The following is a 24615-nucleotide window of genomic DNA, read 5'->3' on the forward strand; positions in this document are numbered from 1 at the left end:
ACCATGAAAACCTCTTGTGAACAAAAAAACAATCCCGCATTTTAGCGGATTTTAACTTCTGGTAACGCGTAAAATACGCCTTTATCCACGCAACTCAAGCAACAATAAAGCACCAATAAAACCGCAACATGTCCAAAATCACCCAAAAATTCAAACCCCCACTCAAAAACGGCATTGCCGCCAGTCGGATTTATTTGAGCCAAGGCAACGGTTTATTGCTTGATTTTTTATGCGCCCATTTTCCACATATTGACCGCACGCAATGGCAAAACCGCATGTCCGCAGGCGAGGTTTTCAACGCCGCAGGCACGCCGCAGCACGCAAACAGCCCAGGCATTGCGCACAGCGAGGTTTTTTATTACCGCGAACTGCCTGCCGAGCGTCACATTCCATTTTATGAGCGCATTTTGTACCAAGACGCACATTTATTGGTGGTGGATAAACCACATTTTTTGCCCGTCACGCCTGCGGGCGACTATTTACAAGAAACCCTGCTCACGCGCCTACGCAACCACACAGGCATCGTTGATTTAAGCCCAATCCACCGCTTGGACAAAGACACCGCAGGCGTCATGCTTTTTTCAACCCAAGCCGCCAGCCGCGCCGTGTACCAAGACTTATTCCGACAAAATACTGTGCACAAAACCTACCTTGCCGTCGCCCCAACCAACCTCAATTTGGCCTATCCGCACCAGCGCAGCAGTCGAATCATCGAGCGCCCCGAACAGTTTTTTTTGACCATGGAAACCCACGGCAGCCCAAACAGCCACAGCACCATCACATTGCTCGCGCAACACGGCGCGCACAGCTTGTATCAGCTTGAACCCCGCACAGGCAAAAACACCAATTGCGCTTACATGAGCGCCTTGGGCATGCCGATTTTAAATGATGTGTTTTACCCAACCGCAGCGCCCGTTCAGGCGGCAGACTTTAGCAAACCACTGCAATTATTGGCACACAAACTGGCCTTTACCGACCCAATCAGCGGCGCTTGCCATCAATTCATTAGCGAACAAGCGTTGATGTATACACCGCCAAAATAACCCCATCATTTAGGATTTACCCACAAAAAAACGAGCGCCCGATACAGGCGCTCGTTTTTTGTGCAATCGCAGACAATCCGTACAAATTGAAATATTGAACAGGCGGATTCAGAGCTGAAGCCGCGCAGCGATTGGCTTATTCATCAAGCGCCCGCTTTCGATTTGGGCGCAATTTTTTTAACCGACAACAAAAGCAGCAACACCGCTGCGCCAACCAATAAACCAAACACGCCATCAAACACAAAACCAGCCAACCCGCCAAGCGCCTCTCTAAAGTGGTGCATAAACGGCAAACCGTGTACAATAATCGAGCCGCCCACAGTAAACATCGCCAACGTCCCAACAACCGAGAGTGTGCGCATCAAATGCGGCGTCACCCACAACAAAAACGCGCCCATTTTTTGCGCAAACTGCGTTGTTTTGCCGCGCAAATAAAACCCAACATCATCGAGTTTTACAATCACCGCCACCAAACCATACACAAACACCGTAATCAGCACAGCCACCGCAACAAGCACCAGCACTTGATTTAAAAATGGCATTTGATTGGCCTGCAAAACCCCCAACGTAATTGCAATAATCTCAGCCGAGAGCACAAAATCCGTGCGCACCGCGCCTTTGACTTTGTCTTTCTCAAACGCGACCATGTCGACGTTTTCATTGGTCACCGCCTCAATCAGCGCCTCGCGATGTGCCTCATCCTTGCGGCGGTTTTTGACCACGGTGTGCGCCACTTTTTCAAAGCCTTCAAAGCACAAATACGCCCCGCCCACCATCAACAAAGGCGTTACCAAGAACGGCGCAAAATACCCAAGCAATAAGGCCAGCGGCACCAAAATCGTTTTGTTTAATAAAGAGCCTTTGGCCACCGCCCACACCACGGGCAACTCTCTATCGGCGGTGACGCCAGAGACTTGCTGCGCGTTGAGCGCCAAATCATCGCCCAAAACGCCAGCGGTTTTTTGCGCCGACACCTTGGTCATGGCGCTGACGTCATCCAAAATCAACGTAATATCATCTAATAAAGCCAGTAAGCTACCGCCCGCCATGTTTTTTCCTTTTAATGTATTTCAAAATAAAGCGCTTAATAACTCATCGCCCGCAGATGCCACAGTTTAAAGCCCAAAAACGCCATCATCAACAGCCCCAAATACAACACAGCCGAGTCCGTCCAAATACTCGCCACCATTAAAGCCACATTCAACAACCACACTTGCGAAATGCGCCGAGTTAAATCAAACCGCCGATGCACCACACCCAAGCTCAGTTCATAAACAAGCACTGGCACAACCACCACGGCATTTGCCGACACGCGATTGTCCGCAGCCACCCCAATTAAATCAATGTGCGCCGACAACCCCGCGCCCACCGCAGCCACCGCCGCAAAAATGAAGAAATGGCCGTACCCCCACAGCAGAACGGTTTTTAAATTACCCACAACGTCATGCTCAGTTTGCTGAAAATAATTCCACCACATCGTAAACACAATCAACACCGCGCCCACGGCAGTTTGTACAAAACTCAAATCAAACTGTCCTTTACTTACCAAGGTTTGCAACGCATTGGACGACGACAAAATCGATTCGCCCAACACAATAATCGTAAACAAACCATAACGCTCCACAATATGTTCAGGGTGATACGACGTAGAACCAGCCGATTCTGCCCACGAAGGAATCAACAACTCCAACACGGCCAGAATACAAAAACCAATCATTTTATATTGCGCAGGCACAAACAACAACGCCACCCAACCCAACTGCACCACGCTCAAGCCTTTGATGTAACGCCCAATGGTTTTGCGCCGCGCCACATCAGAGCGCCACGCCCGCATCCATTGCCCAATCTGCGCCAAGCGCATGATCACAAAACCGATGGTCAACACCAAAAAGTTCCCCGCATCAAACGCACTGGGCACCCCCGCCGCCATGACCAACGCCCCAGCCAACTGCACAAAAACCATCAAACGATACGGCACATCATCCACGTCATACGCCGAAGCAAACCAAGAAAACCCCATCCACGCCCACCAAATGGCAAAAAACACCATCACATAAGACAGCAAGCCCTGCGCCAGATGATGTTCAACCATACTATGATGCAAGCGCGCAGCCGCCAAAGCAACCGCCGTCACAAACACCAAATCAAACAACAGCTCAAGCGACGTTGAAGCGCGATGCACTTCATGGGGATTGCGCGGCAACATGCGCTTAAACAGCGCTTTAGAATTGGTTACGTCACTCATAAAACATCTCAATTTTTAAAAAATAAAGCGTGATTTTAACACAGCTCGCCCAAGCCAAAAATTGAACCAACATCAAAAAACACAATATCTGCAAAAAAGATTAAAATACCGCCAACCGATGTGCAACTGAGGCGTTAAATCCACACGCAGCCCATCGCGTCTAATTGAAAAGGAATTCTTATGAAACGTTCTACAATCAAAACCGCAGCCATCGTCAGCCTAAGCGTTATCAGCTTTGGCGTTATCGCAGCCAGCTTTAATGACGCAGACAAAAACGGCGACGGCGCACTTTCATTGGCCGAACTTCAAGCCGCAGGCATGGACGACTACGTCGCCAAATTTGCCAGCCTTGACACCGACAAAGACGGCAAGCTGTCCAAAGCCGAAGCCAAGGCCAACCGATAAACCGTATTTATACGTACAAAACCTCGCAAATCGCGAGGTTTTTTCATGCACGTTTAAACCCACAAAAACATAAAAACACAACCAACCGCTCTTTTGCACATTCAAACACGCCTGCACCGCGCACTTCCTGTAAACTACTAAACTTCTTATCACCCACGTATTTAGTATTTATCCCACCATGACCACACTCAAAATCAACAAATCAGTCAAAAAAACCGACACTGCCACGCGCACCCCGATTCGTGGACGCAACCGCAACAACCACGTTGCCACGCCAGTGGTCGACCCAAAATCAGCCCCGCATGGCGAAAAGTCAAACCGCTCATTTGACAAAAAACCATCACGCGACAGCGACAAACCACGCGACTTTGGCAACCGCCCAGCGCGCTCAAACTCAAGCGCACCACGCAGCGAATCAAGCAGTCGCCCAGCGCGCCCATTCAACGACAAGCCGCGCAGCGCAGAGTCAGCACGCGGCAACGGACCAAACCGCAGCTTTGCCGACAAACCCGCGCATTCAGCCCCCAAACCGCACAACAAATCAAACCCAACCCGCGACAATCAATCAAGCAATCCGTGGGGAAAACCGCGCACCGAACCTACCACTGACGCAAATCCATGGGGCAAAACCACCGCCAGCCGCCCAGCGCGACCAGACGATGGCAAAATCCGCACAGGGCAAACCCGTCGATCGCTCCAACAACCCCTACGCGCCCACGCCATCAAACAAAAAAACCAAGAACCGCGCCGCCACGGCAAACTGCGTGATGAAGACGGCCGCCCAATTCGCGTCGTCGCCCCGCGCTTAGCACCATTAGACGCAGGCATTCGCCTATCCAAACAATTATCCGACCAAGGGCTATGCTCGCGCCGCGAAGCCGACGAGTTCATTGAAAAAGGTTGGGTCACGGTCAACGGCGAACGCGCCACACTGGGTCAGCGCGTTTTGCCCACCGACCGCGTGCAAGTGGCCAAGCAAGCCGAACGCGCCATTGAATCGCGCGTCACGATTTTAATTAACAAACCGGTTGGATTGGTTTCAGGACAAGCCGAAGACGGCTACGCACCAGCGGTCAGTCTGGTGACACCTGAAAATCAATGGATCAATGACGTTGCGCAAATCAGCTTTGAGCACAAACATTTACGCGGCCTCGCGCCCGCCGGCCGCCTTGATATTGACTCGGTCGGCCTGCTCGTACTCACCCAAGATGGCCGAGTCGCCAAGGCATTGATTGGCGACAAAAGCGATGTCGATAAAGAGTATTTGGTGCGCGTTGAAGGCGAACTATCCGCTGAAGGCTTAAAGCTGCTCAACCACGGCTTAGAACTAGACGGCGTGCCACTGCGCAAAGCAAAAGTGACGTGGCAAAACGAAGACCAGCTGCGCTTTGTCTTAACCGAAGGCAAAAAACGCCAAATCCGCCGCATGTGTGAACTGGTCGGCCTAAACGTGGTTGGCCTTAAACGCATTCGCATTGGCAAAGTCGCTCTGGGGGATTTACCCACGGGCATGTGGCGTTATTTGGGCGAGGATGAAGCCTTCTAAAAGCCATACAAGTTGAAACTTTGGGCGCTATCAGGTTTTGTGTGGGTAAATAAATTTCATTTTGCCGCATAAAAAATAAACGCAGATTCAGCCCCAAAGTGCAACACAAAGAAATCTCGATGCCTGCGCTCAAGCTGACTCGTTTTTTGGATCAGTTGTTTGAATGGCGCGGCCAGCACAAGGTGATTCGATCTGACAATGGCCCTGAGCTTATCAGCCATCTTTTGATTATTTTTTGAAGTGTTGTTAAAAATTGGGGGACTACCGTCTCTAAGTACTATACTCCACGCCATATTCCACCACTGAGCCTAGCATTTTCAGGGTGTTCCAATATAAAATCTCGTAAAAACTGTAAAAACGCTTCTCTCCAACGTTGGCAAAATATTTCGATTGCTTCGCCATTGTTAGGAGTCGGCAACTCTTTAAAAACCAACTCTAGCTGATTGTTAAGCCAAAAAGGTACTGCAAAAAATGAGGGCGCACTCGTTCTATGAGACATTCGTGCTGCAAAGTCAGAAAATGTAACTTTCTTGCCTTCAAACCCAATAGTTGGGGCTGCTGGGCTCATTGCACCATCCACGGCAATCGTAACAGCCTCACCTAAGTTCAAGGCTTTTAATACTTTGCGAACGACCTGTGATTCGGTATTTTCGCTGGTTGAGATAAGATTTTTAGAATAAGCCATGGATGAAATACTTGGCGTAGACGCCAGCCATTTATTTTCGATTCCTAAAAGCTCAAGAATCATTGGACCCGCATACAACATGCCAATATGTGCAGATGCAATAATCAAGCCATTCTCATTAGCCAATTGTGAATCTATTATGCGCGTCTCGACATCATCAAGATTTGGTAATAGCTGCATAACTTCATCAGCTTGCATTGGACAGCATTCTAACCATTCTAAAATGAAATGATCCAATAAGTGCCCCCATTTAGCGCTCAGCTCGTACACTGCGCGGTTGGGTAAATCGTCAGGTGAATGGGTCTGTAAAATTTGCCACAGCCAGTCCAATCGCGACTGAGGAATTTTAACCTCGTTAATTTTTTCTGAAAGTAATAACATGCCTTTCTCAAAAGTCTCTGGAAGCGCCGCTTTACGGCTTTCGACATCGGCATCGAATAGAGTTTGCGCTTCTTCATCACGCCCTGCTTGAATTAATGCTGCCGTTGCATAACGTTTTATACTTGAAGATGAGGGCTTTAGCTCAACAAGCTCTAACATCTCATCAGCCGCTTCGTTGTATCGGCCTGAAAATTTTAATGCTCGAGCATTTAATAAATGTATATGAGGGTTATTTTTAGACAAGTTGCGACATTTTTTTAAATAGTTTGCTGCATCAACAAACCGACCTTTTTTCAAAAGTTGTTCACTTAAAAACAAATTTACTTGCAGGTTTTCTTCTGCATTTTTAGACGCGCTTTCAAGCTGTTCAAGAATGTCCTCAATATCCTCGCCCGTCGCAATGAGCGTTTTAGCCTTTAAAAGTAATGCTTTTATGTCGAATGGCTCTTTATTTTCAAAGATTTGTATAATTTTTTGCACTAAAGGGTAGTCATTGCAATCGTATGCAATTTGAGCGGAAAGAATACACATTTCTGTATGGTTTTGGTGAAAATCAATTGCCTTGATTATTTGCAGGCATTCGGATTGTCGATTCACCCGAGACATTGCTAAAAGTGACATTTGTAATAAACGCGTTTCTTGTTGCCACTCGGATTGATATTCCATCGCCAAGTGAGCTGCTTTTTCTGACTCATTGGCCTGCAAATGCAACTGAATTATTTGACTAACTAAATTTAGATTATTCTTTTGCAATGACAAAGCCTGCGTGAAATGCAATGCGGCCTCAGCTCGATTGCCTTGTCTTACCTCTATGCTCGCAAGCGTAGTCAAATCAAGTACAGAATTCGGATGACTTTCTAAAACAATTTTCCCTACTTGGGCTGCTTGACTATAGTTTTTAGATTTTATCAAAGGAGCCACTAATGCTCTACGGAGCAAGGTGCAATTTCGATAATCAGTCAAGTCTGAGTGATTGAAAGTACAAATGCCTAAATCGGGCATGTTATTTTTAAATGCTAATATGCCCTTTTGCACTTTTTCAATATTTGAGAGTTCACGTGTACGCTCAATATCTTCGACAATAATCCAAGCCTCATGCCAGCGCTCAGCATCAATCATTTCGTTTATTCGAGCGAAGGATTCTGAATGGTCTTCCATTTATAAACTCTTTGTAAAATTAAGGGCGAGAATTGGTTCTAAGAATTGACATCAACACGGTGACCAAACCATACAAACCCGACAAAACAATTAGACTTAATAGAACAACCATAAATTTTTTAGGTTCGGCTGGCATCACAGATGCTGTGGGCGGAACTATTGTCAAAAAATATTGTCTTTGTTTAAAAGCTTCCGCGTTGACCTGCTCAACATTTCTGAGAGCCGACTCCCATTTTTGTTGAGCGATGTCTTTTTCTAGCGTTAATTTTTCAAAATTGGACAATACGTTATTTAAGGCTTTATCCCCATTGCCCACCAAACGCTGCTTTAAATCAGCTTGCTGCTGAAACAAAACAGATAGCCTTTCTTTTAAACGTTTAACCACGGGACTTGAGCCAACCCCGGCTTTTTTATAGACGCCGATTTCTCGTTCGGCATCTTTTATTTTTATGCCAACATCATTTATGCTTGCGTAGGTTGAAGCCATGGTGTCTCTTGGACTCAAGTCACCATTTGCAATTTGTAAATCGACCAATTTTCGACGAACGTTTTGCAGTTCTTGCTCACTTGCCTTTAATTTTTGTTTGGCATCCAAACTCTTATCCAAAATCATTCTTTCAGATAAATCGTTTACCCAAGCTTCAACGTATGACAATAATACATTTGAAAATCGCTCTGCATCAGCAGGGTTTTTCGCTTGTACTTTAATTTTTAAAACACCTTCTTGGATATCAACAGCAACTTTAACCCTTCGTTGGTAGTATTCACTCTCATCTGCGTTGGTAATTTTATTTGAAAATGGCCTTGAAAAATAATCAATGTCATTTGTTTTAAAATAACTAACAAATCCTTGCTCTTCCTCCATCCGATCCATCATTTTCCTCGACAAAATATATTCTCGAGCTGAGAAAATATTTTGAAGCAAACCACCACTAGAGCTTCCAATAAGACTTGCTGAAAGCCCAGAAACACCCACATTTTGCTCATTGGTTTTAACGGTGACGACAGATTCAGCCTCATACAATGGTGTCGCAAAAATGGCAACATACAAGAAGACCAACACAGTTGGTAAGAGTATAAATGCGAACACGCGCTTCAAAAAAAACCTCGCTTGTAGGCGTTGCTTGGTGATAATGGCTAAATGAGCGGTATTAATTGTATTTTCATCAGGTAATTTCCGAAGTGCTTCCGCACGCTTTTCATTTTCAGATGATTCAATTTGCAATTGGCGATCAAGTCTGAATTGCTCCACACGTTTTTCACGATCAATTTCAGCTTTAACAATTCGCTCTTGACGCTCAAGGTCTGCCTTTTCAAGCGTTCTTTACTTGCAATATCCGCTTCTAGCTTGCGCTTTTCTCGCCAAACACGAATCCGCTCCTCATTTTGAATATTTCTAGCCTCAGAAGCATTGACTGCCGCGCTATCCAACTCATTTTTAGCCTTATCAACCATCAAAACCTTTTCTAATCAATCATGTTCAAACAAGTAACAAGCCTCTTCATGGCTGTCGCATATAATAATTTTGCCATCCCGTAAAACGCCATGTTGCTCACAGTACTTTAAAGTCAAGCGAGGACTTCTTGACATAAGAATCAAGCCAGATTGCGCCAGTCGCAATGAAAGTGCCGCATCACATTTAGCTCGAAAGGCTTCATTTCCCGCGCCCAAAACCTCATCAGCCAAATAGAAGTCAAATGGAATGGCCATACTTAATGCAAACCCTAACTTTGCCCTCATCCCTGCTGAAAATGTATTGATGGGCGCGTAAAACTCAACATCTGACAATTCAGCAAAACTTTGGCAAAATGCACATAATTCAACTGCATCAAAACCCTTTAACTGCGCAAGAATTTTTAGGTTAGCGTTCGCAGACATATTTGGGTGAAACATACCTGTAAATCCAATCGGCCATGAAGTCGAATCTTCTCTCACTGAAACGCCATCATCAAGCTGCTTAACGCCACCAAGCAATCCTATTACGGTACTTTTTCCAGAACCGCTTTGCGCCAAAATGCCAACTCGCTGCCCTTTCTGAACCAACAACGTTGTGTTATGTAATACGATTTGCAAGCCATCGGCTGCACGATAATATTTAGTGGCATTGATAAAACCTAACATATATCCTCAACTATGATTTTTTTATGCGTTTGAATAACTCAGCGCTCAATACCATAATCACAACAAATAATATTGGTTGAGAATAAACCACAGACCTTGATTCATAACCCTGAAAAGCGCCACTTCTGAGCACTTCAATCGCTTGAAATAATGGGTTCAAGGTTAAAATTTCAGCGATGCCTAAAGGCAGCTCATTGGCTGTGTAAAAAATACCCGAAAGCCAAAAAACAGGCCTTAGAAGCACGGGCATTATTCGACTAAAAATGTCATACCTAGCTGAAAGCTCTGCAACAAAGTTCCCGACTGACGCGCCAATAGCCCACGCACATAAATACCCATACATCATTAACAACAAATTATGTGCTTCCGCTTTTTCATAAACAAAATAATTCAAACTGAACAAGACCAAATAGACAACCACGCCATTAATCAGCTCGACCAATGCGGCTGATATCATTATTTTTCCCGAAGTCACGCTTTCAATATACGTTAGAGAACGATTCAATTTCTTGGCGCGCATCATTGCGGTGATGGTGTAGCGAAACACCATATAAGGCAACATGCCAGACATCACAAAACTGATTAAATCCGTAAATATGGGCGATTGCTTTTGAACAATAGTAAAAAAAACCACAAGCGCACCAATCCAAGCCAAAGGATTAAGAAGAGCCCAGCCATACCCAAGTGGGTCATCAGAGAACTTAGTCTTCATGTCTCGGATTATTAAAGCATTAACTGTTTGAAGCATGTACCCTCAACTTTTTTGCAAGATGTTTAGCCATATTAATTAAAATGCTGTTGCGGCTCGTGTCAAACTGGTGACATCCGAAACTGCTGATAACACTTTTCGAACTTGGGCAAAAGAAGCATTCGTTGCAATAAGAGTGTCTCCATCTCGAATGGCAAAGTTTTTAGCCGCAAATAAACTTTTGGGATCTCTCATATTAAGTTCATATATGACGGGTAACACAGATGAGTTGGCTCCAACTTTACCAACCATTTCTGATGCAGATAGCTGTTGCACAATGTCTTGACTTTCAGCACGAAGCAAATAAACACCTTCAGGGTTTGCCAGTTCATCTTGTAAACCACCTGACAATGCAACCGCCTCCAATAACGATAAATTCAGTTTGGGGAAACTAACCAAGTTTTGCTTTCCAGTGGCACCGAGCACTGTAAATCTTGGGCTTAATGCACGAAGCACCACACTGTCATTTGGCAGCAAATTTATATTTGCATTTGGAGTCGTATAAATATCGTTCAAAATTCTACGGATTTTCTCTCCATTGCGCTCAACTATAACTTCAGTTAAATCAGGGTTTTGAGCTGTTGGACCAGCGAGGGCGATAATATTAGACAAGCTATTTTGATTACTTGATAACTCAATAAAACCTGCTTTTGTAACCAAGCCTTGAATGATGATTTTTTTGCTTAACCGCTCCTCGACTCTTATTGAAACCTGAGGATCTATTGATTTAGAACGCAGCAATGACGTTAAATTCAGTCGCAGCTGCTCAGGTGAAAGCCCTGATGCTTTGATGTTACCAACATACGGAATATTAATCGTCCCTTGATTATTAATGACACGAACCCCTAAATCCGCGGATCCTTTAGAGCTTCCAGTATAAAGGCCTTCCGCAGCGGTTTCCCAAATCGTAATGCCAACCTTATCTCCAACACCAAGCGTCTCCGAAACGATTGCACTGATACCGTTATGAGCTTGATATGTTTCTATAGTTAAATTTGGCGTATGCGATGTGATTGAGGACATTGGAATAATTAAATATTCCGCAAGTACCTGATCATTTTTAATATCCGATGAGCTTGGACCACTTTGTGGCAGAGAACACCCTGTAAAAAAGACACTAAATAGCGCAGCACTTACCAAACATAGCTTGGACATTTTTTTGTGACAATTAACTAACATAACTATTTAATCCTTGATTAACAAAACACAGCTTTATGAAATCAAAATTTCGCTCTCTAAGCACCTATCACAAGACCAGTGCGCGAACAGTATTCTCAACCATTTCAGAAATTGAAAAATGCTCGTTGGCAAAACGTTTGGCAGCACTTTTAAGTTTCGGATTTTTTTTAAACTGAACAATAAGATTGTGCAATTTTTCACATGCATCCAATAAATCAGGCTCTTCAACTGAGTCGAGCACATAACCTGTTTTACCGTTAATAAAACATTCAGCTGCGCCGCCAGCAGGTGTTGAAACAACAGGAACACCTAAAAACTGTGCTTCAATTAGGACATTTGGCAAACCTTCATACCGCGAAGTGAGTACAAGTGCATTCATTTTTGATAACCAATAGCCAACTGATTGCCGTCTACCCGCAAAAAGTATTCGATGGGAAATTTCAAATTTTTGTGCAAGTTCGTAACACATATTGAACAAACGACCATCTCCAACCAGAACAAATCTTGCGTCTGGGTTGTTCAGCAAGTATTGTCTAATAAGCCTAATAACTAAAATTGGACGTTTATCTGTTTCAAATCGAAAAACAGCACCAATCGTCTCTGTTGCTCCTTTTGTAAGCAATTCGAAATCATGCCAAATTTTTTCATCATCATGACATGGCTCAGGTGCCATCTGAGCAACTCCGTTGTAAACAACGGTAAATAAGCTTTCAGGCGTTTTCAGCCAATCACAATAAGCAAGGGCGGTTACACGGCTGTTGGTAATAAAATGAACACCGGGAATCCTGACCAAACTGAGGTACATTTCATGATATTCAGGTCGTGATATGTGTGCCCTCATATTCGGTGGAAGTCCGCGCATATTTAAGACAATTTTTGGAACCCCCGCGATTAGCGCAGCCAAAGCAGCAAATAAAACTGCACCGTCTTGCCAGATAAAGGCGACTTGTGTTTTGGCTTGCCTAAAATACTCGACCATCCGCATGACCCCATATAAAACTGGATTGGGTACATCGGATAACAAATCAGAGAGAACATCATTTTCTATCCCTAAGCGACTCACGGCAACAGGACTTAAGTCGTTGATTTGAAAAACCTTAGTGTCGTTGTCTCGCAAATAAGGTAAGAAAAAATCATTGTCCCTTTCAGATTCAAACGACTTCACAAGTATTTCCATGTGTTCCGTGACTGCTATACCTGAGATTTTTTCACCATTCACAAATTTTTTATCGATACTAACCGCAGTCCTTGTGAGCTGTCGCTCAGCGCCACCAGGACCTAGACTTCCGGTAATTAAGGCTGTTTTTCCTAAAAACTTATTGTTTGCAACAGGTAAATCTCTATTTTCGAAGACGAGCATTGCATGTTTCATTGCAAGCAGTGCAGAATCATCTTGCTCACAGAGGCTTTTACCTTCCAATGATTCCAACAATGCGGCAACACGCTTTACTTCAATAACGAAAGCCAAACTCTTTTTATCCAACGGAGCATCAGGTGCAATTTGCTGAATGACCGTTCTGGCTTTAAATAGCAACTTCCTGTTTCTCAAACGTTGCGCATATAATATTTTTGCCTCGTCACTTTTAGGGAAAGCGCACGTTACCTCTTCAAAAGCAATTTCCGATCGCTCATATTCTTTTACTTCATGTAATAAGTTGGCAAAGGCTAACTTATTAGCCAATTCATGCACTTTCATTAATGGCGAGTTATCTATCAAGCTAAGGGCTCTATTTTTTTCACCCGACTTCATTAACGCCTTAATAAACTTTTCAAAAGCCTGCAAATCCTCTGGATTGAGCTGATGTGCCTTTTCCCATGATGTCAATATTACTTTCAGTGGGGCTCGAGATTTCTCAAGTAATGTGGCATATCCACTGCAAATTAAAAAGTCATTTGGATGCGCGTCAATCAACACCTTCATTTCATGCAATGCCTGATTTGCGCTTTTGACATCCGTTGCGCTTTTTAGCAACTCTGTCAACTTAGTATTTATGTGTGAACTCATTTTCAACCTACATTCTTAGATTTTTGTACAAAACGTTTAAATTTGGCACAATCAACGACAACGCGTATAAATAACGGCGACAGGAAAAAGTGACTAAAGCCCATATCACCTGAAAATTTGAAATTTGAAATTTTCAAAGGCTTCTGCATTTATTCTTGCGCATTAATCCGCTACAACTTGCTTGGCTAACATCACATTGCACTTATCAATTTGTTTTTTAAATGACTCTGTTTCGGAAAATAACGCACTCAGCTTTTCCCAGTAGATTAATGCCGCAGCGAAATTTCGCTGCTTCATAAATTCACTCGCCAGCACACGCAATGCGACAGTATTTGACTCATCTTTTTCTAAGACAGATACGGCCACTTTGACTTTAGTTTCAACATCATCATCAGCCGCATTGCGCAACTGCTCTAATTGACCTCTTAAAATGAATATTTTTAATTTCTGAGCTTGTTCATAATCAGGATATTCATTGAGTATTGAGTTGACGAGAGTCCATGCAGCCTCATAGTCAGCGCAAGCATATAAAGCCCGAGCTTTTTTAACAGCCCAAACCAATACTTTCGCTATCGTGTTATCAATTTCTTTTACTGAGTCACCTTCATCTGCTGCCAAAAAAAACTTCAACTGATTCAACGAGAATAACGCATCCGTATAATTTTCCACCTTGATTGCAGACCTTGAGCGGTAAGACCATGCAGTTTGATCATTCTCATCCAAGCAAGTCGCAGTCACAAAACAGTCGAGCGCCTGACCATACATTTCACTCATATAATAAGAGCGACCTGTTGATAAATGAATGCTTGGAAACAAAGGATCAATTGTTATGATATTTTGACCTGCCTCAATCGCCTTTAGGTAATCACTGTTTTTATGTGCTTCTCTTAGTGCTTCTCGTTGTGTTTTGATAAACTCTCGGCGCTTCCTAATGACAAGATTATTTCTGGGTTGAATAATTGCCAAAGCATTTAATTGTTCCAACCACTGCTTCACATTTACGTTACTCAAATTATCGCTTTCAATCGTCATGAGCCATTCAGCGGCCACTCTTGAAATTGAGTTTTTTATTTCAACATCGTGCGGCCAAATTTCATGAATCTTGCTTAATCCTTTGGCAGCAATCAACGGAAATTGATGAGTTAATGCAACGTTAATGACATTCAGCGCCTCATTAGCACCAAAATTTATCAATTTATTCATTACATTTTCAAGCTCTTTTCCGTTTCCAACCAAGGCATATACAAGACTTAGACGCTTTAAAACACCTAGGTCATACGGTTTAAGCTGAACCGCTTTTTCTGACCACTCAACCACTAGAGCATATTTTTCTTGTTCCATAAATATGGTCGCCAGCTCCAATGCAGCCTCAAATTTGTGACTATCTCCTTGATACAAGCGTTCCCAAAAACCAATTGCTTTTTCAACCTGTCCTAGAGCAAAAGATGACTTTGCGCACATATAAACAACATCAGAATCCCACCGCTCCTCCGAAAACCAATAATCTGCGTTTTTCAACACATCTTTATGGCGTTCCAATTGAAAATTACATTTAATTAAAAAATGTCTGGTGTCGTCATTCACTTCTGAAAACTTACCCGGCTTATTTAACTGCAAAGCACAGCCTTCAAAATCACCCAAATCGTATAATATTTTTGCCAGCAGCTCAACCACATCAATGCGTTCAGGTTGCGTTCGAACGATAGGATATATTTTCCTTAATACGGCACTCAATTCACCTTGACGATACATATTTTCAAGCGTGTTGAATTCACCGTCCTCGAAACTTTGAACGGCTAATTGAGCATTATCAAAGTGAATTGAGAATTTATCTTTTTGTAATGGGATAATGTATTTTTGATTCCAATCTTCAAATAAATGGCTTTCAAATATTGGAGAGTAATGCGTTAAATCCAAACCTTCTTTTTCTAAAGACAACTCTTGTCCGAATTTTTCCATCAGCGAGGTTGGGTTATAAACCTCGGCTCCAATTTCAGCTGAAATACTTTCAACTTGCTTTATCCAGTACTCTCTAGCCTTTATAAAACTATCGCCTGGCAACTTCGCATTACAATGCGTCACAAAGACAACATTATTTACGCGTTGCTTAATTTCTAACATATCCCGTCTCAACTCATCATCCGTTGCTTGGCTTGCAACGAGTTGACTCAACAACATTTGCTTATCTTTTGTATAGGCTTGAAAAATTGGCTCTTCAATCAAAGATGCCCACTGCTCTTTTTCTAAACCAGACTTTGCCAATGACCAAAATTTTTTTGTTCTTGCAGTGTCTCAAAAAAATCCGAGAAATGAACCGAGACATAATTTAACTGCACGCATTCCGTTCCAACTTTTAGCACCTTCGCAGATGAAAGCTCAACAAAATACAAATCAGAAGGTGAATGAGCTATTGCATTTTTAACTTCTGGAATATGTGTGCGGCACAGGATTGGCCATATTTTTTCTGAAGGCGAATATTCCCCTAACAAAAACTTTAATTGCTGTAGCGCCTCTGCACTGGTATGGGTATAACCATAAATACGATCCATGTTCAAATCAAAACCAAATTTATTGGTCGATTTTTTTAAAGGATTCGTTATACGGCAAGAACCAATTGGTGTTATTTTCAATTTCATCGTCATGTCCTTAATAACTTATAGCTTTTTTATGTTTTTCACATACCAATCCATAGACTCTACTAAGCCTTGTTCTATATGGTGCGAGGGCTGATAACCGAGTAAATTTTTCGCCTTGCTGATATCAGCCTGCGAATGTCGAACATCGCCAACTCTAAATTCCCGATAAATCTGTGCGTAATCGTTCAAATGAGAAAAGTTCGGGCGTAATATATTTTTGATGCTCTCAAACAGTTGATTTAAAGTTGTTCGATCAGATACCGCAATATTATAAACCTGGTCTATCGCATCAACATTGTCAGTAGTGGCTGCTAACAAATTGGCTTGGATAGCATTTTCAACAAAACAAAAGTCTCTACTCGTTTCACCATCCCCATTAATCCAAACAGGCTCATTCAACATCATTGCACTCGCCCATTTTGGAATGACTGCTGCATAGGCACCATTGGGGTTTTGTCGTTTTCCAAAAACATTAAAATATCTCAAACCAATGGTTTTAAAACCATACGTTTTAGCAAATACGGATGCATAGAGTTCATTTACAAGTTTTGTAACCGCGTACGGTGACATCGGATTCCCAATCACACCTTCTACTTTAGGTAAGGCTGGATGGTCCCCATACGTTGAGCTTGATGCGGCATAGACGAAGCGGCAAATGTTTGCGTCACGAGATGCAACCAACATGTTTAAAAAGCCGCTTATATTTGTCGCATTGGTGCTAATTGGATCTGCAATTGAGCGAGGCACGCTACCGAGTGCAGCTTGGTGCAATACAAAGTCAACGCCTTGAACAGCTTGAACGCAATCCTCAAGATTTCGTATATCACCTTGAATAAATTTGAAACGTTGCCATTGCTCTAAGGTAACCAGCTTACTTACTTCATCAAGGTTGTGCTGAAATCCAGTAGCGAAGTTGTCCATTCCAACTACATTTTGATTTAGTTTTAACAAAGTCTCTAATAAGTTACTACCAATAAATCCAGCCACACCTGTTACCAACCAAGTTTTTGGTTCCGTAGGCAACCTAGCTATCAGCTTGTCATAAGCTGTCAATCCTGAATTTATAGCCGCCATAGTTTAGCTCCTGAGTCTACAATAGCCTGTTTATCATACGCAGACTTCACATCAACAAACAAACCGCCCTTGGATAATTTATTGGTGATTTGCTCTAATGGTAATGTCATATAGTGCGAGTGCGAAACTGCGGCGACAATTGCACAAGCACTTAATGGCAAATCATCCCAATCTACGAGTTTGAGCATCGCATAATCATGTAATGCTTCCTCAGGCTTTGCAATCGGGTCATGTACATAAACGTCGCAACCAAATTCAACCAGCTCTTTGATTACATCAGACACTTTTGAGTTCCGCAAATCAGAGCAGTTTTCTTTGAAGGTCAATCCAAGCACGATGACGACAGAATCCTTAACTGCCACCCCACTGTGAATGATTCTTTTTACTGTTTGCTGTGCCACATGCTCGGCCATGTTATCGTTGATACGACGACCAGCCAGTATGACTTGGGGGTGATAGCCCATCATTTCAGCTTTATGCGTCAGATAATATGGGTCTACACCGATACAATGCCCGCCTACCAAGCCGGGGCGAAATGGTAAAAAATTCCACTTTGTTTCAGCCGCCTTTAACACATCTAAAGTGTCAATACCAACCTTATCGAAAATAATAGACAGCTCATTCATCAAGGCAATATTTAAATCCCGCTGCGTATTTTCAATGACTTTAGCAGCCTCCGCAACTTTAATCGACGATGCCCTATGAACCCCTGCATCTATCACCATTTCATAAAGAGATGCCACGCGTTCCAAAGTGTCGGCGCAATCGCCTGACACCACTTTCGTTATCTTTGTAACCGTCCGTTCTTTATCCCCAGGACTCACGCGCTCTGGTGAATAACCAACATTAAAGTCTACGCCCCACCGCATTCCAGAATATTGCTCCAACACTGGGATACAAATATCCTCAGTCGCGCCTGGATAGACTGTTGACTCATAACATGTGACAATGGTCGATCCTTTTTTCATGTATTTGCCCACTGTTTTAGATGACTCAATCAGTGGTGAAAAGTCTGGCGCATGAGAGCCATCAACAGGTGTTGGGACAGCCACAATAATAAAATCCGCATCTTTTAGCACTACTGGGTCAGTAGCTACTTTGAGAAGGCTCGCAGCCTTTAGCTCTTCACTAGCCAACTCACCTGATGGATCCAGAAAATCTCTGTAGCTATTTACTTTTTTTTCTGACAGGTCAAAACCAATCGTTGGTATTTTTTTTCCAAATTCAACAGCCAATGGCAAGCCTACATAGCCCAATCCTACGACTGCAATAGTTATATCCGTCATTAATTTCTATCCTTTAAAAATAAGGTAATAAGTTTGGCCAAAAACAAGATCTCTTTACCCTTAAGTCCATTCACGGGGCAAGTTATCTAAAATGACCAAAATTGCATCAAGATTCCATCAAAATTGAATCAAGATTGCATTAAAAGATAGTGAGTATATGCAATTAATCATCAACCGGCAATTAATTTCTCCTCGATTTGACGGACACCTACTTGTTTAGCCCCTAACTTTAACGGTGCACCATACAGTCAACTAAAGGAGCAACAACCATGGGTGCCCCGTCCTACAATAGGTTGACACAACCGAGCGAGCAACTCAGGAGTGTCTGTGAATTTAGAACCCCGCGCAAAACTGACTTGAATCGTTAGAGCTTGAGGCCCTGATAACAATGGCTCGAGACTGACTTTATTAACCTGCCACGGCTCTTGTAAGTCCAGGGCGGCCTGGAATAATTGCCATCTATTTATTTTTATCAAAATCTGTAATTAACCGCCACCGCAATCCTGATAGAGCCAAATTTTATTGACAAAGGATGTAAATAAGGAGTGGGATTTATTGGCAACACAACACCTACAAAAAAACATAACATAAGGAATAAAATATCTCAATTAAAACTAACATTGATTTTTTCGTGCTTACTTATAAGCGCATGCAGCAGCATTGAACCTCTAACATACGGTAAAAAGACATACACCCAAGCCATCAGCGAAGCCGAAGCCCAGCACCAAGTCAATCAAATCGAAGCCATTGAAAAACGTGCCCGCACCCAAACCAAAGAAGAAATGATGGACGTGGCAGAAGTCATCAACAAAATCGACAGCGGTCGTCCAAAAACCACCCTAATTTTGTATTAAATCACCTCAATCAACGCGGAGTTATTATGAAAAAGCAATTACTAATCACCGTATTGGCCGCAACCCTTTTGGGCGGCTGCGTTGCAAGCGGCCCTTCAGTTGGCGACTATGCCATTGGTGACGACTCAGCAGCCATCAAAGGTGGCCGCAACAAAGCCTCTGCTCAATTAACCAAAGCAGAACTTGATCAACATCGCCGCCAACGCACCAACGTGAGCGAAGAGATGGACTTACTTAGAAAACAAAAACGCCATCGCCGCACTCGCAAGAAAAAGTCAACGGCGGCATGAACACAGCCGCAGGTGCTTTAGGTCTTTTGGGGGTTGCTGTTCACGCGTTTCGCTAATCAAAACGCCTCCACAAAAGAGCCGCTTTCGCGGCTCTTTTTCACACCCCAACCCCAAACCAGTAAAACCCGCCTCAAAATTGAGCAAAAACCACAAGCAGCGCTGCATATCAAGTACAATTCGCGCTTTACGCTCACAACATGCGCATCACACGCCACCTCCAGCCCCACTCAACCCATCCGCCCGCCGCGCTCACCATCGGCAACTTTGACGGCGTTCACCTTGGGCACACGGCTATTTTGACGCAACTGCTTGACCATGCGCAACGCCACGGCTTCACCCCTACTGTCATCACATTTGAGCCACACCCAAAAGTATTTTTTGCCCATAAAAACCCGCAAGCTGCGCCCAGCAAAATCGTGCCGTTGCGCAACAAGCTCGCGTTATTTGCCAAACTGGGCATTGAGCACGTGGTGATTTTGCCATTTAACACCGCATTGGCGAGCATGAGCGCCACTGATTTTGTCAGAGAACTGTTACTCAACCGCTTAAACATGCGCCACTTATTGATTGGCGATGACTTTCAATTTGGTTGCACAGCGCGCAGGCAATTTTTCGCTATTACAGCAAATGAGTGCTGCGCACGGTTTTACGCTCAACGCTGTTCAAAGCGTGTACTGCGTCGAGCAACGCGCCTCAAGCAGTCACATTCGCACATTGATTGCACAAGGCAATATCGCCAGCGCAGTGGCTCAACTGGGTCACCCCCTACAATTATCAGGTCGCGTTATTTACGGCCAACAACTCGGGCGCACCATCAATTGCCCCACCATTAACCTCAAAATGCCCGCCAACCTTGCCGCGCAAGGCGTTTTTGCCGTAGACATTCACATAAACGGCCAAAACCACCACGGCGTTGCCAGCATTGGCACACGCCCAAGTGTGAAAACCAACGGCCAATGCTGGCTTGAAGTACACATTTTTGACTTTAACCAAAACGTGTATGGCCAACTCGCGCACGTCACATTGCGCCACAAAATCCGCGACGAGCTCAAGTTTACCGATTTGCCCGCCCTGCAACGCGCGATTGACGACGACATTGCCCAAGCCCATGCATTTTTTGCAAACCACCCCAACCCAACTCACAAGCTGGGTTAAAATACGCCTTTTGCGCGGTGCGCCCTCACTTTATTTATTGCCATCATGACCACTCAACCCAAAAACAACTACCCCGTCAATCTGCTCGACACCTTTTCCCCAGCTGTGCGGCGACCGCGACCGTTACTCAACGCGAGCCGCTCATGGTCAAAGCATGGCAAGAGCAAAACCGCTACGCCAAAATCCGAGCCGCCTCAAAAGGCCGCCCAAAATTCATCCTGCACGACGGCCCGCCGTACGCCAATGGCGACTTACACATTGGCCACGCACTCAACAAAATTTTAAAAGACATCAATCTTAAATCACGCCCGGCGGAGCTGGCGTTTTGACGCGCCGTCCCCGTCCCAGTTGGGATTATGCATGCCGATTGAAAACAAAATCGAAGAATTGCACGGGCGCGGCTTGCCCACGCGCGAAGTCCAAGAAAAATCCCGCGCCTACGCCGCCACCCAAATTGAGCAACAAAAAATTGACTTCATGCGCTTGGGCGTACTGGGCGACTGGGATAATCCGTACAAAACCATGAACTTTTCCAACGAAGCCAATGAAATCCGCGCGCTGGGACAAATTTTGGACAACGGTTTTGTCTATCGCGGCTTAAAACCCGTCAACTGGTGTTTTGACTGCGAATCAGCCCTTGCCGAAGCCGAAGTTGAGTATCAAAACAAAGTTGACTTGGCCATTGACGTGGGTTTCGCCTTCACCCAACACGCGCAACTCGCGCAAGCGTTTAACGCCACCATAGCACCCGTCGGTCACATTGTGATTTGGACAACCACGCCGTGGACGATTCCCGCCAATCAAGCCTTAAATGTTCACCCCGAATTCAACTACGCCTTGGTGCAACTGGACAACGGCAATCAGCTCATTCTCGCGCAAGATTTGGTCGAGTCTGCCCTCAAACGCTATGAATTAAGCGGCAAAATCATCGCCACCTGCACAGGCGCCGCTTTACAAAATATCGCCTTTAAGCACCCTTTGTACGAGCGTTTATCGCCCGTATATTTGGCCGATTACGTCACCGCCGATTCAGGCACAGGCGTGGTCCCATTAACCGCCTCTCGCTCACCAGCGTGGATGACTTTTACGATTTGCAAAACCACGCAGTCTGCGCAAAGACGACGTCTTAACCCGTACTTGGCAGCAGGCTCGCTATATGTCGCCGATTTACCTGATTTTGGCGGCTTAAATATTTGGGGCGCCAACCCTAAAATCGTCGCCAAACTCACCGAACTGGTTGCGTTATTCAAGTCGTTCAAATCCGCCCAGCTACTGCATTGCTGGCGCCACAAAACCCGCGTTTCCGCCGCCCCCCCAATGGTTCGCTGCTCAGGACCATTTAGTCTGAGCGGCGCCAGCCTGCTACCTGCGCTGGAAGGGCGATTACCCACCTGAGTTTTTAGCAGGGCAAGGCGCGTTGCATGCCATGATTGCGCCAATCGCCGCCCCGGTGGACGCTCTCGCGCCAGCACGCCAATAGGAGTTGTGCCGTTCCATTTTTTGCACAAACCACAGGGCGGACGTTCGCATCCAGACACCAAAAATCGAACGCGACAAATCGCCCTGCTGGTTGAAGCAGGCGGGATTGAAGCATGGCAAAACTTGGACATCAATCAATTTTTGGGTGCGGATGCCGATGATTATTTTAAAAACAAAGACACGCTCGACGTGTACGGCTCAGGCACCACCCACAAGCGCGTCAACCCAAACGCCGCACGCCGATATTTACGATGGCCAGCCGACGCCTCTTGAAGGCTCAGACCAGCATCGCGGCTGGTTTCATTCATCGCACTAACCTGGCGCAGCTGTCGATGTCAACCATAATACGAGCCCTACTCGCCCACGGCCTTCGCGGTCCGGTGGCGAGGGAACAAAAAATGAGCAAGTCCGTGGGCAATACCGTCGCCCCGCAAGACGTTGCCAATAAACTGGGCGCAGAAATCATCCGTTTGTGGGTGGGTGCAACCGATTACTCAGCGACGAATTCTCAATTTCTGTGCAATTTTCCAAAAATAACGTCTCTTGAAGGTTCCGCCGCGTTTTCAACACATTCGCTTGCTCCCATATGACTCTGATTTTGACGCATATTCGTTTGTTGCCCGTTGATAAGTTACTCGAAATCGACCAATACGCGCTCGCGCTCACCAAGCTGCGCTTCAAAGCGACTCGCTCTTGCGCTCGCAATTGGTTTCACCCGATAGTTTGCCAAACTGCAAACCACTTTACTCGAAGACTTATGCGTGGTTTTTCCTGGACATCATCAAGAGTACGCTTATACACCAGCGCGCCCAACTCAGCCCCGCGCCGCGCCGCGCAAACCGCGCTGTACCATATTGCGCACAGCGTGATTCGCACCATGGCACCGATTTTGAGTTTTACCGCCGAAGAAGCGTGGGCAGTTTTGATGAACACGCCAGAAGACGCCACTATTTTTACCGAACGCAACTACGTGTTGCCCGAAATTGCGCAGTCCGATGCGCTAATCAGCCGCTGGACGCGCATCCGCGCCCTGCGTGACGATGTGAATAAATCGCTCGAGCACGCACGCACTGACGGCAAAATTGGCTCAGCCCTACAAGCCGCGGTTGAGATTCACGCCCCAGCGGCCGATGCAGAATTATTGCAAAGTTTGGGCGACGAATTGCGGTTTGTCCTCATCACGTCGGCCGCCAGCGTCCACACCAGCGCCGCACTCAACGTGCAAGTCAACGTCGCCGATGGCAACAAATGTGAGCGTTGCTGGCATGTGAGCGTTGAGGTTGGCAGAGTTGCCGACCATCCAAGCCTTTGCCCACGATGCGCGAGCAACTTATTTGGTGCAGGAGAAACACGCCGTTCCGCTTAATTTTGCGCTGAACATCATTTTCGAACCCCAGTGCGCCACACCAAAGGCGCGCTTCTTTCACGGTCTATCATGCAAAAATCACACTTACAATTTACCAATGCGCCGCGCATTGTGGCCATTTTTTTTACTGTCCACGCTTTTAATCCTCATCGACCAAGCCACCAAATTGGCAATTGAAGCCAATTTCGCGTTCCAAGAATTCACGCCAGTGACCTCTTTTTTCAACATCGGCTTGGTCTACAACCCTGGTGCAGCATTTAGCTTTTTGGCGAGTCACAACGGCTGGCAACGCTGGTTTTTTACCGTTCTATCCCTTGCAGCCTCGGCCTTCATTGTTTTCAGCTCATCAAATACCGTGAAAAAACCGCTTATTGCACGGGTTTGGCATTCATTTTTATCGGGCACAATTGGCAACCTGATTGACCGCGTTCGGATTGGTAAAGTGGTTGATTTTCTGGATTTTCATTATCTTGGGCATCATTGGCCTGCGTTTAATATTGCCGATTCAGCGATTTTAATTGGCGTGGCGATTTTGCTGTTTGATGAATTCCGCAAAAAGGGCGAACATGCATCAAATTATTCAGACATTCAAGCACCGCCCGCGTTACACGCTGGCCATGCTGCTGACCGCGTTATTGGGCGGCGTATTTGCCATAACAGGCGCACGGCCATCGCAAGCGGTTTTGTGGGCGCTTGACGCAGGTTTGTTGTTTTTTTTAACCTCAACCTCAATGGCCATGTCACACGGCACGCCCGCCAGCATGCTGCAACGTGCCCAATGTCAAACCATCGGCAAACCACTGATTATCGGCCTCACGGCAGCCATCAGCGCCGTCGTTTTAATTGCGCTCTACACAGAAACCCACATTGACCAAACCATCATTTGGCAGGCGTTCAGCTCGCATTGGCCGCCTTGAGCATCGTGTTGGCATGGCTGTTTTTTTTTTTGTGTTTAGGAT

General features: G+C 45.0%; 11 protein-coding genes across 11 annotated transcripts; 4 read left to right on the forward strand and 7 right to left on the reverse strand.

The window, feature by feature from the left end:
• Nucleotides 1-128: 128 nt before the first annotated feature.
• On the forward strand, nt 129-1043 carry LOC123468678 (uncharacterized RNA pseudouridine synthase slr1592-like). Its single transcript, XM_045167962.1, has one exon. The coding sequence runs from the start codon at nt 129-131 to the stop codon at nt 1041-1043; it is 915 nt and encodes a 304-aa protein (XP_045023897.1).
• A 143-nt stretch (nt 1044-1186) lies between these two features.
• Nucleotides 1187-2092, reverse strand: LOC123468679 (inner membrane protein YedI-like). The gene has a single exon (XM_045167964.1). It carries the CDS (start codon nt 2090-2092, stop codon nt 1187-1189), a length of 906 nt encoding a protein of 301 aa, XP_045023899.1.
• A 1779-nt stretch (nt 2093-3871) lies between these two features.
• LOC123468680 (ribosomal large subunit pseudouridine synthase B-like) lies at nt 3872-5239 on the forward strand. The gene has a single exon (XM_045167965.1). It carries the CDS (start codon nt 3872-3874, stop codon nt 5237-5239), a length of 1368 nt encoding a protein of 455 aa, XP_045023900.1.
• Nucleotides 5240-5516: 277 nt separating this feature from the next.
• Nucleotides 5517-7463, reverse strand: LOC123468681 (vi polysaccharide export protein VexE-like). Its single transcript, XM_045167966.1, has one exon. The coding sequence runs from the start codon at nt 7461-7463 to the stop codon at nt 5517-5519; it is 1947 nt and encodes a 648-aa protein (XP_045023901.1).
• A 2908-nt stretch (nt 7464-10371) lies between these two features.
• Nucleotides 10372-11355, reverse strand: LOC123468682 (capsule polysaccharide export protein BexD-like). Its single transcript, XM_045167967.1, has one exon. The coding sequence runs from the start codon at nt 11353-11355 to the stop codon at nt 10372-10374; it is 984 nt and encodes a 327-aa protein (XP_045023902.1).
• A 223-nt stretch (nt 11356-11578) lies between these two features.
• On the reverse strand, nt 11579-13516 carry LOC123468683 (vi polysaccharide biosynthesis protein VipC/TviE-like). The gene has a single exon (XM_045167968.1). The coding sequence runs from the start codon at nt 13514-13516 to the stop codon at nt 11579-11581; it is 1938 nt and encodes a 645-aa protein (XP_045023903.1).
• A 162-nt stretch (nt 13517-13678) lies between these two features.
• LOC123468684 (vi polysaccharide biosynthesis protein TviD-like) lies at nt 13679-15637 on the reverse strand. Its single transcript, XM_045167969.1, has 2 exons — nt 15115-15637; nt 13679-15039 (listed from the first exon to the last, which is right to left on the reverse strand). The coding sequence occupies exons 1-2, from the start codon at nt 15635-15637 to the stop codon at nt 13679-13681; spliced, it is 1884 nt and encodes a 627-aa protein (XP_045023904.1).
• A 533-nt stretch (nt 15638-16170) lies between these two features.
• Nucleotides 16171-16836, reverse strand: LOC123468685 (vi polysaccharide biosynthesis protein VipB/TviC-like). The gene has a single exon (XM_045167970.1). The coding sequence runs from the start codon at nt 16834-16836 to the stop codon at nt 16171-16173; it is 666 nt and encodes a 221-aa protein (XP_045023905.1).
• Nucleotides 16837-17213: 377 nt separating this feature from the next.
• Nucleotides 17214-18512, reverse strand: LOC123468687 (protein CapL-like). Its single transcript, XM_045167971.1, has one exon. It carries the CDS (start codon nt 18510-18512, stop codon nt 17214-17216), a length of 1299 nt encoding a protein of 432 aa, XP_045023906.1.
• A 1717-nt stretch (nt 18513-20229) lies between these two features.
• Nucleotides 20230-20811, forward strand: LOC123468688 (bifunctional riboflavin kinase/FMN adenylyltransferase-like). Its single transcript, XM_045167972.1, has one exon. The coding sequence runs from the start codon at nt 20230-20232 to the stop codon at nt 20809-20811; it is 582 nt and encodes a 193-aa protein (XP_045023907.1).
• A 360-nt stretch (nt 20812-21171) lies between these two features.
• Nucleotides 21172-22206, forward strand: LOC123468689 (isoleucine--tRNA ligase-like). The gene has a single exon (XM_045167973.1). The coding sequence runs from the start codon at nt 21172-21174 to the stop codon at nt 22204-22206; it is 1035 nt and encodes a 344-aa protein (XP_045023908.1).
• Nucleotides 22207-24615: the final 2409 nt, after the last annotated feature.

The sequence above is a fragment of the Daphnia magna genome, unplaced genomic scaffold (assembly GCF_020631705.1).
Source record: "Daphnia magna isolate NIES unplaced genomic scaffold, ASM2063170v1.1 Dm_contigs419, whole genome shotgun sequence".
NCBI classification, from domain to species: Eukaryota; Metazoa; Arthropoda; class Branchiopoda; order Diplostraca; family Daphniidae; genus Daphnia; species Daphnia magna.

What these genes read in the sequence shown, in the direction of transcription:
- LOC123468678 (XM_045167962.1), top strand. Translation starts at nt 129, where the DNA reads ATGTCCAAAATCACCCAAAAATTCAAACCCCCACTCAAAAACGGCATT.
- LOC123468679 (XM_045167964.1), bottom strand. Translation starts at nt 2,092, where the DNA reads ATGGCGGGCGGTAGCTTACTGGCTTTATTAGATGATATTACGTTGATT.
- LOC123468680 (XM_045167965.1), top strand. Translation starts at nt 3,872, where the DNA reads ATGACCACACTCAAAATCAACAAATCAGTCAAAAAAACCGACACTGCC.
- LOC123468681 (XM_045167966.1), bottom strand. Translation starts at nt 7,463, where the DNA reads ATGGAAGACCATTCAGAATCCTTCGCTCGAATAAACGAAATGATTGAT.
- LOC123468682 (XM_045167967.1), bottom strand. Translation starts at nt 11,355, where the DNA reads ATGTCCTCAATCACATCGCATACGCCAAATTTAACTATAGAAACATAT.
- LOC123468683 (XM_045167968.1), bottom strand. Translation starts at nt 13,516, where the DNA reads ATGAGTTCACACATAAATACTAAGTTGACAGAGTTGCTAAAAAGCGCA.
- LOC123468684 (XM_045167969.1), bottom strand. Translation starts at nt 15,637, where the DNA reads ATGTTAGAAATTAAGCAACGCGTAAATAATGTTGTCTTTGTGACGCAT. An exon ending in TTTGCAGTTAAATAAGCCGG is followed by an intron (nt 15,040 to 15,114) that starts GTAAGTTTTCAG and finishes AACGCCATAAAG; the next exon opens with ATGTGTTGAAAAACGCAGAT.
- LOC123468685 (XM_045167970.1), bottom strand. Translation starts at nt 16,836, where the DNA reads ATGTTGGTTGCATCTCGTGACGCAAACATTTGCCGCTTCGTCTATGCC.
- LOC123468687 (XM_045167971.1), bottom strand. Translation starts at nt 18,512, where the DNA reads ATGACGGATATAACTATTGCAGTCGTAGGATTGGGCTATGTAGGCTTG.
- LOC123468688 (XM_045167972.1), top strand. Translation starts at nt 20,230, where the DNA reads ATGACTTTCAATTTGGTTGCACAGCGCGCAGGCAATTTTTCGCTATTA.
- LOC123468689 (XM_045167973.1), top strand. Translation starts at nt 21,172, where the DNA reads ATGCCGATTGAAAACAAAATCGAAGAATTGCACGGGCGCGGCTTGCCC.